This window comes from Rhea americana, unplaced genomic scaffold (genome assembly GCF_003343005.1).
Source record: "Rhea americana isolate MKP2758 unplaced genomic scaffold, rheAme1 scaffold_72, whole genome shotgun sequence".
NCBI lineage: Eukaryota > Metazoa > Chordata > Aves > Rheiformes > Rheidae > Rhea > Rhea americana.
In genome coordinates this window covers 624,363-637,935 of record NW_028186890.1, presented here as the reverse complement: position 1 = coordinate 637,935, position 13,573 = coordinate 624,363, and the positions used below count along the sequence as shown (strand labels likewise).

Sequence of the window (13,573 nt, the reverse complement as noted above, 5' to 3'; positions counted from 1 at the left end):
CAGGGCATCAGAGTCCCTCTGTCCTTATCTGCTGCTGCCAGCGAGCTGCTCTGCAAACTTCACTAGTCATCTCCCCTCTTCATGCCTTAGTTTTTCTGTCTACAAAATGGAGCTGAAGGACTTTATATAGCAAATACCACTGAGATCTAAGGACAAAAAATATCCACAGAACAGATTCCCYGTCATTATTTCAAAAATAATATATTGTCTGCATCCTTGTGTTTATCTTCATTTAGGGGTTCTGTATAGTAATTGATTTTATACTATATTGAATGAAGGTTACATAGAGATGGCTACTGAATTTATGATCAATAGAAAATTGCATTTTTTTCTCCTAACCAATTCTTTCCAATGATCCAGCAAAATGCATCAATAAAAAGCTCTGAGTTGACGCTGTTTCCCTATTTCATGCCCTGTTTAAGTTCYCTGGGGATGACAGATTAATTTAATTAGTTTTATTGAACTGCCTAGTTGCTTTTATTGGCAAATCCACTCATATGAAGAAGGCTGCAAATTTCTCTTGGGGTTAGCACGGTCCTATTGGTCCATTTTTAAAATTAAAGGGAATTTACTGTCATTTYTTGTATAGTTTTCTGCTGTGCTTTCTGCTGTTAAGCTCGTATTTGTAAAGTGCCTTCACTGGCACTTACGTTGGAAGTTTAAAGTTGTTGTTTTTCCTAAACGTGGTTAACGAAAAAAGGAAGCAGACAGCTACTGTCAAATGGACTGTGAACTAAATATATTGCCCAGCCTTCACTGGGGAATTAAATTAATTTGATCACAACAACACAGAGTCTGGCTCTTGCATGCCACCTGGAAGCAGGGAAGTGGTCAGTCACTTTCCAGCTTCCTTTGCTTGTCAGCCTGCTAGGTACAAAAGTATCAGATCAGCACTGAGCCTACAAAATACCTATCCACGGTTCAGTTTACTTAGAGATGGGTCTGACTATAGTCCCAAGACCCAAACTCAGTGGCAGGCAGTAAGAGGTATTTTAAGCAGAAAAAAACTAAACAGCTGCAGGGACTGAAATTAATCCCGGCAGTTAAATGCCCAGCACCATGGAAAAACTCTGAACTTAAACTTGGATTTGGATAAGAATTTTGTTCCTGGAAGCATTTCTCTATTCAGCTGACTGACTTCAGGATCCCACATTTTTAGAAGCAGGAGAGGAGTAATTGCTTAGGCCATTTTTTTTATTTTTCACTGTTATTTCCTGTAGAAGATCAACRGAGATATTTTATGCTCCAGTGAATTTCCCAATCTTCCTCTGAATTTAGAAAAACAAGCAGATGCTGCCTGCTAATTCTGGATCTCATAGTTCTCTCACCACATTTCAAACACTCTTTCTACAATTTGAAAGAGCCTCCTTGCCTGTGTGGCAATTTTTCTTTTTTTTTTTTTAAGTGGAGACTGGGTCTATTTCAAATGGATTTGGTACCCAAAGTAGCTCTAAGAAATGTTTAGTACTAGAAGAGCCCACTCATTGATCACATCTATACAAATCTGTATCATCAATTTCTTTGTAAATTCAACTCTTATGAGGCTTCTTAGGACTCACAGAACTGAATTGTCAACAGATAAATCCAACTGCACAGTCAAGACGTCACTTTAAAGATTTTTCTTTTGACTTAAGCAGCATAGTAGAGTTGTACAGCCTTAAAGTAAATGCCAACCATCTGTTTTATTATCAAATTGTTCAAAGCTAAAAGAACAAACCAACAAAACTAAATACATAACTTGACATAAGCATAAGGGGTACAGTGATTCTAAGGGCAACACGAATGTATTAAAATCAATGACTAATAAAATGATTCCTCTTGTGGAATGTCCTTGCTCCGGCTTTGCACAGAAGAAATGGCCATTTTTTTTCCAGAAACTGAAAGCTTCTGCAAAGCTTTACAGATAGCCTGAAAATTTCAGTCCTCCGGTCTTGTGCTGTAACTAGTAAATTATATTACAGTAGGTTTTCCAGCCCTTTCATCTATCTATGCATCTTGTTAGTGTTATCCTCTTCAAAAAAAAACACTTTCGAGGCTGTGCATAGGAAAACCAGGAGACTTACTAGAATTTCAATCTAAGCCTCAAGTGTCCATCCACTACAGGATCAATAAAAATTATTAAAATTCTTACCAATTATGTAAGGAGTGCTGCCATATTCTTTAAATATGCATTTAAAACATGCAAAGCATTTTCTGTTGGAATATAAATGCTTTAAATGCTGGCTCAGTTTTAAAATGACATTAAGTAAGTTTATTCATGTCCTATCACCAACATCTGATAGAAGTGAGGTAAAAGATTTCCTATGAGATCTACCCATTAATCAGTCTATCATTTTGTCACAGCAACAAGTACACTTTAAAACAAGTAGAATCAAAGTAATACCAAAGTCAGGAAGATTAAAGTATTATTTCAAAGATACGGTTTTATGGTTCAACTAAGTTTTAGTGTATCTGTGTGGTATTTAAACCACACATATATCACTAAATAAATTATACAGATTTGAATTACCTTATTTTGTCTCCAAATCTTGTTCTACTAGAGCTAAAAAAACGTTCTCTTAACTAACACAAGGAAGAATAGGATCTCTATTCCTACTCAAAGGTCAAAGGTAATATTACACATTCAGATATACAAAGAGAACATTATAAAAATGCAATTTTCTTTAATAGGGTATTAGCAATTCTTAAAAAGCCTATAAAGCCAGGGATGCCAAAATACATTAAAACTCAGTTTTCCATATTTAAAAGAATGGGAATATTCTATTAGTAAAAGATCTTAATGTGCTCACAGGGGGATATTCCAGGCTGACATTCATAGTTTCAAACAGCTCTTTCTAGATATCCCAGAAGAGTCAAAGATGTTTGGTTTTCTATACTTGAAATACTTATTCTTTTCACTCTGTGTGAATTTAACAAATGCAGAAAAATTAAACATTAGTTCAGAACTCAGATTTCTATGACATACTTGCCAGAATAAAGAAGAAACTCCTGGTGCAGATACCCCAGCAATCCCTAGCAAGGGAGCTAATACAAAGTCATGCAGAAGTAAAAATCACTATTTATAAACATGATAGCCTGTGAAATCCAGGGGATCTAGTTAATTATATGTGTTTTTTCTGTTTCCACTGCTACGACAGCCAGAAATCTGTCAGATGGTGATGATATTCAAGGAATTATTTTAAAGACCTCATATATGTTTACACACAAAACTGAACAGATTCATTGGTTATCTGTGCACACAAATAGATCTCTCCATATTTAATTATGCACAAGTGCAAATTCTTACACTAATGCCCATTGTGCAAAGATGTAGTCTATGGATCATTATCAGGTCAAATTCAAAAAGGCAGCCTGAAAATGGTCAGATTTTACTTTTGTTTTTTAATATACTGATAGTAACCATGAATCTATCTCCACAGTAGATAGCTGAACTCATGACATGAAAGCGAAAAGTTCTGGAGACTACTAACAGACAGTCTTATTAAGATATCACAGTTTTTTTTTTCATTTTTTGTTGAAAGTCAAATGACTATTTTTCAAATGCAAAATACAGAAACTAAGACTGTGATATTTTTAAAAGTACTTTTGCACTGTTCTGATGCTAAAATGCCTTGTGCTTTAAGTGGAATTCTTGCAGGTCATTACTTTATAAAGCAAACCAGAGCCTTTGGCTATTTTTAAAGGAAAATTAAGATGGGAGAAAAACAACCTGAGTTTTTCATAGAAAAGTGCATTTCTAAGCATTTAATTCAGCTAAAATTCCACCTTTTTTATACATACACTCTTGGCGGCAAATGCTGTAGTGACTTTCAAAGTGACTGAACTACATGCTGAGGCTTTTTGCAAGTTGCATCATGATGTGCAGCATGCTTTTAAGATAGGAGCTATCCCCAGTGTATCAATCATACATAAAGATGACTAGAACCTAATTTTCAATCCTCTTATCTCATCCCTCAGTGCCTCCTTTCTTTTCTATTTTTATTGAGAGTAGAGACAGAAGGCTGCCATAAGATTATTTCTATGGCAGCTTCCACTCCCCCACTGTTTTTCTGCTCAGTGCCTGTGACTGACACTTAGTTCTGCCTGAAGGACAAGGACAGGACTTCAGCGTAGCAATCAGTGGAGCATGCAACATCAGGTAATTGGGAAATACAGTACTTCTGGAATAAAATGAGGATATCATTCCTAGTGGAAAGCTGCAGTCAAGAGAATTATAACTGAGTAATATGCAACTCACATTCATTTTTACGGCATTTGACTTAACGTGGCCAGCAGAAATGAACCTGAGTTGCAGAATTTGGGTACTGATCTGAACTTCCTGTAGTTCAGCAATGCTCACATCAGCATTAAGCCCCACCTCTAATGCTTTCATTTCATCTGCAAAGCATGAGACCTTTTCAGCCTGATCACCCTAATCTGATGTCCCTTCATCGAAGTTATCTGTATAGGCAGCTTGGTGCATACCACAGCATAGCACAGCAGCCCAGTGTTAATAAACCAGCAAAAGCATTCAAACTGCACAACCCCAACCATAGGCCATCTTGTACTGCAATGACACACATTCGCTACGCTCTTCCCCTTTCATGGAGGCTTCCTTAGAAAGATGATGCAAGATTTATTTAGGAAGAGCCAAACCTATCCTTCTAGATAGTCTATAGTGCTCCACCTTCCCAAGCAAAATGTGGATCACAAGGATTCAGAATTTGCTGTTAACCACCTCTAAAGCTACACTTTAGCAGTCTGTTAACCAAATCAAGGAAACTTGTTGTTAGAGATTCCACTGCTGATAGGAAAAGCAAAGACATGAGAAGGATTTGCCTAAGGTCACAGAGCAAGTAAATAGCAGAATGGCAGTAAATAACATTGCTTCTCTTTTTACTTTCCCTTCCTTCCACAATTTCTAATGGTATGTTCTGAAAGTTACATACCTTTCAAAAGGTAAGTGAATGTATTTAGAAACTCTTCATATGACTGCTCATGGCTATTAATAAATTGGTCAAGGATGCTGTTGTTTAGTTGTTCTTCCATGATCCACAACCTTGATAGTCAAACAGATATATCTGCTTTATCAGGCTTCTGCAATAAAAAAACAAAGAGCCATATATTTTTGTAGGCAGAAAACAAATTAACTGAAGAGTCCCTAACTCACAGAGATGAGCATCAGAATGTGCAGATTTTTCTTCCCTCCTTGTGAAGGCCTGATCTCTCTCACTGGAATTTTACTCAACAATTCCCCCCAGATTCAAGGGAACATAGTTATTTTAAGTGTAAAGAGAGAGACTGGCATCATGCTTGACTAAAATTTATGTTCTCAAGTAGCATCTGGACCACAGAAGTGCTGAGCTCTCTCAACAGTGTTCCTCCCCCCTAATTTTAMGTTGTTCAGTTTTACAACCTGTCAATCCCTGCCTTCTTTGCCAAAACAGTGACACCACTCACCAACACGTTGGATTTTACGACTGGGACACCTGTACATTCAGAGTTTGGACTGAATCCATTATTTTGCAGGTGCACTGCTCACTCTACCACCAAAGCCACTAAACCTAAGTTTTGGAGGGGCACATCAAATCATGCTGATGTATGTGTACTGAGACAGGCCACAGGACAGAGGGTTTGACGGAATGAGGCAGTCACAGAGGAAAGCATGGATCCCATCCTACAAAGGGAAAGAATACAGAGAGCTGAAGGAACACTGGATGCTTTTCTTCACTTGAGAGCTCTTCAGTCAGTCAGCAACAGCTTTCCAGTTGATCTTAATTACTTCAGCAAACTATCAGGGAAGTAATGGCCCTGAAACAGCTGTCAGTGAAGTATGTCGAAGTTAACATTGCCCAACGCTTGTAAAAGCTGTGTAAATGCTGTTGTTAACATTTTTAAATACTTAATAATATTTCTGATTTTTGATATATATATATGACCAGGCTACTGGTAGAAAGCCCAGGGCAGGAACATACATAATTGGCACATTATTAAAACACAGGTCTCATTAAAACCGAGGTATCTCTCATACAGTGGCAGATTAACTAAAAAATGTAAATGACCAGTTTGCACACATTAATCATGATAAAGGTGCAAGAATACATTATACAGTTAGTGGTTGCTTTTCATGTGGCCCCATGTTTCTTCCCTTGATTTATCACAGCAYTAAAAAGCATCTTTTAGGAATAAAAGTTTAATTCTGTGGCAAAAATTTAGATCAACTACACTAAGAAACATCTGTCAACCTTATTTAAGAATTTAAGTAAGATTGAACAAGAAATGTTCAGAGTCTATCAGGAAAAGAAAGCATGGTTTCTAATGTCAAACTCTAATTGTGTTGGACTGCCAGCTCATAAAGAAAGCTAATGTTCTGAAGATATAAAAACATATGCACACGATGCACACGATCGAATGTTTAAAAAGTTTTTTAATGTTTTACTAAAAACAAGCCAGTATTAATCTCTCTGTGGAGTGACCAAGCAAAATATCATTTACTAGACACTCAGAGTGGTTTATGCAAATTGTAGTGGTTTCAGAGGGAAGCAATGCTCTTCTATTCCTCGTTATTGCTCAGTTATCACAATCATTGTTTGAGATAAATTTCATTGTATGAATGACTATGGTGATTTGTAAGCCCACTGTTAAAAAAAAAATAAATATACATCTATTTAACCAAGAGTAATGGTAATAACAACCTCTTGTTTTTCTTTGGCACCTGGCATGTAGGATCTCCAAGTCTTCTATAAACACTACTGAAACAACAGAGCAGTCTTGTGAGGAAGAGCAAACAAATATTATTCTCAATTATAGCTGATAAAACTGAATCACAGAGAGTTTAAATGACTTATTAACAAATCAGAGGAGGGTTGGCAATACAGCTTAGATTTCTTTATTCTAAAACGTTCTAGTAAGCTAGAAAATTGATAAGCAATTTGGGGGATTTACATCATTAAGCAAACACAACACCAGCTTTCTCAGTAAATGCTGTGTTTTACAGCCACCTGAACACACCTGAACATCCCTTTGAGATTAAGTGTCCAGATTAAAGTTTTAGAAAAATGCTACAGCTGAATTTTTACTCAGCTGCCCAGTCTACTTTCTACAGAATTTGGGAAACTTTACTTCAGGTTTTAACATCCTCTCTTAGTTAAGCTGTAGGGGAGAAATAGTACAAGACGACTTTGGAAAAACACCATGTTTTGACTTCTTATAGTTAGCTAGGATGTGCAGTGCTGAATTCAGCTTGACAAAGTGTAACCAAACTACACTTGTAAAATYTTGAACATCAGCGTCATTAAAAAAAAGCAGTACTGGATGTCCTTAGAATATAATCTAACATTTAATATCTGAAATCTCATGATGTACTTTAAAGAGGAAGTTATCCCTACAGGTTTACACTAATGTATTTCACTGAGCCTATGTATTTCCCTCTAGCATGCACTCAAAATATAAGCATTGGGAAAAACTTCACCAAAACAGTGCTACTTAAAAAAAAAAAAAAAAATGAGAAAATTCCCTGGATTTCCAAGCATGGGAAAAGATCATTTTCTGAAGACTAGCAGCTCTTTTGCAAAGGAATGGATCAAATTTTTATCCAAGTTAAAGCACTCCACCCTGAGTAGCTCCCCTAAGGTCAATGTAGTTGTTATAGGCTAACACTTGTATATGAGGTCTGCTATCAATTATGTCAAGGCATCCATCTTGGTTAAGGAAATAACATATAATCTAAAGACAACAGTTGCTCAGTTTCTGTTCTGAAAAACACAAATAACACATTGCCAAACATGAGCTCACTTAGCTATTCATACTCTGACATATCCTAAATTAGAAAAGAGGGGAGAAAAATCCGATTGTTACTGGCATCTGCCTGCTCGTTTCTTCGCTGTTGCAACCAAAGAAGTGATAGCCCAACACAGATCTAATCTTCTCTTGCACTGCMATAAGGCTCTAATCTATGGCTGCAGAAATCAGGAGACCACGAACAGGAAGAACCAAACAGATCTTAATAAAAGGTTAGGTTTTATCAGAAGAACACCCATTTACTCATACAATGGACAGGAGAGACAGAGAGCTGCAACTATCTGTCTCAACTATTTTCAGTTACTTTGAAGAACTGCAGGGTGCTATTTTGTCAGTCTAGATGAAAGCAAGCACAGAGAATGGTATTTGGAGAACATCCACTATTCCTGAAACTGAACATATGCTTAGACTGGATAGTACTAGAGATGTGTTCAGTAACTTATCTCGGCCTATCAAGGTTTTGGCATTTTTCATTTTCATTCCAACTTGATTTTTTGCTGTTTCCCACCTACTTGATTCCTGAGCCCGTTTTAAATGAACACCATACTGTGTTAGCTGCAGAGAAGGATTGTGACATGAACAACTGAAACCAGGCTGACCAGAAGACTCTCACCTTTCCTAGAGAGCTCCACAAAAGTAAAAGGCTACAGCAATCATCTAGTTCACCACATCAAGGCAATGACTTCTTTGAACTTTACAAAAAGGAAAAAAAAATAGGTTCTTTTAATTTACAATAATGGATTAGAATCACCCATAACCTATGAACTGGACAAAACCATACCTAAGAGTGAAAAGACTGTGTTCTTCTGCTAGGGAGTAACTACCACTGATACTTTTCCCAAGAGGTATCAAAGTAACTCAAAGGCTTCACAGAAAGTATGGCAGGGATATCTGATCCTTTCCCTGTGTTGACTCTGAATAGTTTTAGAGTCAAATATCAGTAAATGATGCATTCATGCAGCAAGTATACTTTCTTCTTTTTGCATGTAAATCCTGATCATCCATCCAAATTACTGTAATGAGGTTTCTTGAGGCAATCATTCATTAAGCTTGGCTGATCATCAGCAGATTGTGCAAAATCAATTTTATTTCCCAAAATGCAGTCATCTTCCCAGCAGTTTAAGCCAAACCAGAAATCCCTGCACTGAATCACAGAGGCAGGTCAACTGCATATTAGCATGATTTCAATTACACAGTTATTACTTCTATTAAACAATGAAAAATGTGGCGGAACATCAACTTCCTGTTTTACAATGCATTTTTGAGTCCTTTATTATGTTTCTTTTAAATAAAATACTTAAAATGAAAATAACGAAAATCAAGGTTTTGAATTTTTAAACTGAAAGAGCAGTAAGCTACCCATCTCTACAAACTCACTGAAATCTTACATGATAGTTTTATTCATTAAAAAAAACACCAAGATTTCTGGCATAAGTTAAAGACAGGTTTCCATACTATGAATTTGTTCTATTAAAAGTCATTCTCAGTAAAAATAAGGTTATTCAGAAATATTTATATTGAGATGACTATGTTGGTGCATATAAAAGATCACTAAACAGAGCTGGTGTTCCCAAGATTTTGTAATCTATGTCTGTATAAATTATATTCAACACAGCTACATGATTGTGACATCTCACGCTGTGCTACCACTGGACAATGCCTGATCCTTTTCTTTACACAGCTAGTACAGTGACTATACCTGTCACAATTACTTTCTTCAAAGGAATCTTTAATACCTTAGATCTAACTAACATCACATGAAAGCAACCCTACTCTTAAAACCCACAATATCCAACTAGCAACAAACATTTCTTCAACACGTCTGCTCTATAAAGATTTTACACTTCGGTCTCAACCAGAAATACCTTGATTGGAGGGACTCTTTTGGCCTGGATAATTTAGCGGCATAAAAGAAAGTAAGCTGTCACCAGTGATGAGGTCAAAATCTTCTTAAGCCTATCTAAGTGTTGGCTGCTCCAGAAAAGGACAGCACCACCCTCTTTCCTTCTCCATCCCCTGGCAATTAATTGCCCTTCTTGTGTCAGACAAAATAACAACCCATCTAAAACTGAAACTAAACAGAGTAAATAGGTATGTCTTGTTTTAAATACATGTGTTTTCTGATCTTCTGTACAGCCACAAAATCACTAGTGCCTGCACAAGGGGACAGTGAGAACATGCAGTGGTATCAAGAGAAAGATGTAAGACTGCCCCTTTTGGCAGCAGGTCGTGTCTATGCAATTGTGAAAACAGATCTTCATCAGAAACACCACTCACAAACGGCCAAGAAAGCCATGTTTCTTTCACACTAGCAATAGCAGCTGTTACCAGGGCACTCATACCTGTGTTACCACTACAGCTGCTACTGTGCAGCTCTTCAGCACCATGGAAAAAGAGGTATACAAAGCTGGAACTTGGACTAAGTGGAAGCCAGTCTTTCATAATTTTTTTTTGTTGAGTATGGGCTGTGATCGCGTATCTTAACAAACAGTTCAGGCTAGCACTTTGGAAGCTGATCAAGCAGAAAGAGTGAGCTGAGGGGTTCCCGACTGCCTTGAGCAAGGAGTAAATGCCTCTATGGGGCAACACAGAAAGTGCCACCTTCTAACAGGCAGGTAACTCTCTTTCCTGCCAGCACTCTTGTCTTCCTGACATCTGCAAAGCTACAGCTGCAAAAGCAAAGCCCCCCTGCTCTACAATCCTGTCCTACTTCTCTCCCTTATCTTTCCCCTTACCCACCACCTGCAACTCAACAGCAACTCCTAGAGCTAACCTTGCAGTAGAAAGCTCTGGTTATGAGCAGGTGTGGGTCAATTGAATGATGGGAACCACTGTTTTTTTTTTTAAAAAAAAAGGATGTAAAAGATGTTTCAGTTACAAAGAACAAAAACTTTCAAGAGATGTTTCTTGCAGCATCTCTCAATTCAATGTGATCTGCAATAGCTAAAGGCCTAACTCTAATCCTGTTTAAATCAACTGGATGTTTGCCACTGCCTTCAGCAGGAGAAGGTCTTAAGGGCACACACTTAATGCATCAGCAATTTGCTTGAATAGGAGCTGCATCTGCTTACATAAGTGCATTACTGAGCCTCAAAGCTGACCTCTGTGATGGTCAAAAACATGCGCCTTTCATACACAACTAGAATGGGCTTTTAAGGGATATATCTAAGGGCTTTAATTGCAAGCAAGCACATTGATCCTGTTTGATTTCAGTGCTATTATCTCAGTCCTGTGCATGATCAGACAGTTGTTTTTTATGAATTTCCAATTGCTTCAAGAACACCGCTCATTTTAAAGACCTCCAGAAGGGCCTACGACAAGAATATCATTTCCGGTGCACCAAACACTGTTCTGAAGCACAGTAGCCACTCTCTGCGGGAGTCCCCAGTGTCCATAGTACAGCTGAATTTTATCAGCTCTTTTAGATGAGGCATCCAAATAAAACCCAGTCACTCACATGTTAAATACTGTATACTAATGTTTTGGGGTGAGACAGAAAATTGAAGACTCTAGGACATTGGACTCCCTGTGCCATTTTATCACAGGTTTCAGCCTGTGGGTCTTGGCTATGTTTCCAGCAGAGCATTTGCATTCTGGCTGGCTAAACTTATACAAACATATAAGATTTGGAATGAAGATGATGTAAACCACGTATTATTTTTAGTAATTAACTGCAGAAGAAAATCAAGTGAAATAAAGCATTTGCACGACAGTGAGGAATCTGTTGGAAATAGACTACCTATGTCAATGTTATCAAAATAGAATTTGTAAAGAAGAAGACTATTTATATATTTTTGCATGTGTTAGCTGCCAAATAAATTCAGGGTGCAAATTCTAGGTGTTATTGCTATAAACTGGATAGTTCCAAACATAATTTTTCTACCTTACAGATATATTATTCCAAAGCTACTTGCTGCAGCTCCTCCAAAGCAGTTTGTCACTGGCAGTTATAGAAGACCAGCTTGGACAGACTATTTCCTCATCCAGAACTAACATGCTGTTGCCAACAAACTTTAATTTCTCTGTCTTCTCATCTAAAGTAATTGGAAAAAGAATTTCTAAAGATAAGACACGTTAGCTGGCAGAAGAAGARTAAAATAAATCTAAAATATTAAATGAGACATAAGGGAGGAGAAATTTTTCTTTTAAATATTTCTGTGTCTTCTGCCAGTAGATCCTTTCATCACACACACTAACAAGGACCAGATTATGTCAAGCACTTGGATAGGAAACTGTCAAATATCATCTAGGCACTACTAGAAATAGAAATAAACCTGATCTGAACACTCTTAAATTTGGAGGAAGTGAAGTTCTTTAGCTCTGAACCCTGCAATAGAGTCTACTTTTATCCTTGTATCAGTAATAAAGTAACAGGTCCATATGAATGTTACAGGACACAGTGCCTTGGAGCTATTGTATTTCAGATGAGAAACATCACCACATCGTATCTATATTACAGTTTTTAAAGGTCTCCAGACAAGTTCCACAAACATTTGGTATGTTTGCTTTCCTTTACTAATCAAATTTCACTTCAAGATCTTCCTAATTATATTCTCACTGCAGTTTCAAATAGGAGATAAGATCTTTCTAAAATCCTATGCAGCAGATGTAATTCAAGGGTAGGTGAAGCAAGGCCAAGACACCAAAAGCAGGGAGCTATGAACAGCGAGCTGTTTTCCAGCTTCTTCCATTTATTTGCTGTGCTTTGTTATGCAAGTTAATTATCCTCTGTACCYTACACTACTAGCTGTCCAAAGGGTATGTTCCAAGAGGACTGAAGAGTCTAATTATTTTTGTTGGAAAAGCTCTGTGAAATTGATGAAAAATGCCACAGAAAGGTGCAAAGTATTATTATTCTTTTCAGGTCGGATCAGAGGGCCACTGAAATAGAAAAAAAAAACATTTCTAATGACTTCAGTGGACTTTGGATTAGACTTTTAGTCAGCCCTTACTCATTGGGTTGCATACATTTGTCAATTCCTTTGCTCCTTTGCTTTAATGTCACAATCTACTTATCAGTGAGGATTTCTGAGGAAAGCATACAGCAATCTGTACAGCATGGGTTTATTTTTCTTTACTAGATATTAGAATTACTTTTTTTTWAACTCAAAAATTACTTCAGGTTTTATTTTTATATTACAGTGCCACTGAAAAAATCTAAAAAAGATTGGGAGCTTGCCAAGCTTAGCAATGAGTAGAATTAAAACAAAAAGAAGTGCAAGCTCCAAGCCATTTACAATCTAAGTAACAGACACCTACTTTCACTCTGCTCTGGCTCTACAGACACCTACTTTCACTCTGCTCTGGCTCTACCTCAAAGAGTTAAAGCTTTTAAAGCTGGTAGTGGGTTCCTTGTTATGCCATCTGAAGACAAGGAAGGAAAGAAAAAAAAACGGTCACAGCCAGTTAGCCACAGTAGATTGAGTTCTCAGGAGCACATCTGCAAATTAAGCAAACAGATTCCTCTCCATCAGGCTGCCTCTCTATGCCACAAACCCCCTGTGCAGTCAGAGAAGATTCCTCAAAGTGCTCACATTTGAATCCCAATTACATAGAAAGATTTCAGAGGACGCAAAAACCCTCTATCAGCCAGGTACGTCTAACTTATTGTTTTGCTCAAAGCAAACTTGATTGATAGTTAGCAAATGTTTTGAGAAATACTATATAAAAACTCACATTCTTAACCCTCTTTATGGAGGACTTCAAAGCTCTTTAGGTATCTGGATAGGATTCTGACTGTGAAGAATTTGGGAGCTGCTTTTCAGGGATATGCTCTCTTCCTTTTGCAAAAGGA

General features: G+C 37.3%; 1 protein-coding gene across 5 annotated transcripts in view; it reads right to left on the bottom strand.

Annotated features, from left to right (window-relative positions):
- IFTAP (intraflagellar transport associated protein) overlaps positions 1–13,573 on the bottom strand; it is a 42,341-nt gene extending 28,768 nt beyond the window's left edge. For 4 of the 5 annotated variants that reach the window (XR_014897864.1, XR_014897865.1, XM_085321851.1 and 1 more), the window contains exons 1-2: positions 13,456–13,573; positions 4,929–5,076 (exon numbers count right to left, since the gene is read on the bottom strand). Coding sequence is in view for 3 of the 5 variants with exons in the window: in XM_085321851.1 (XP_085177977.1) it covers positions 4,929–5,028 (100 nt within the window). In the remaining 2 variants the exon portion in view is untranslated. Of the gene's footprint in view, positions 1–4,928; positions 5,077–8,392; positions 8,472–13,455 lie in introns of those variants that run through there. The other variant, XM_085321852.1, reaches the window with a different exon arrangement.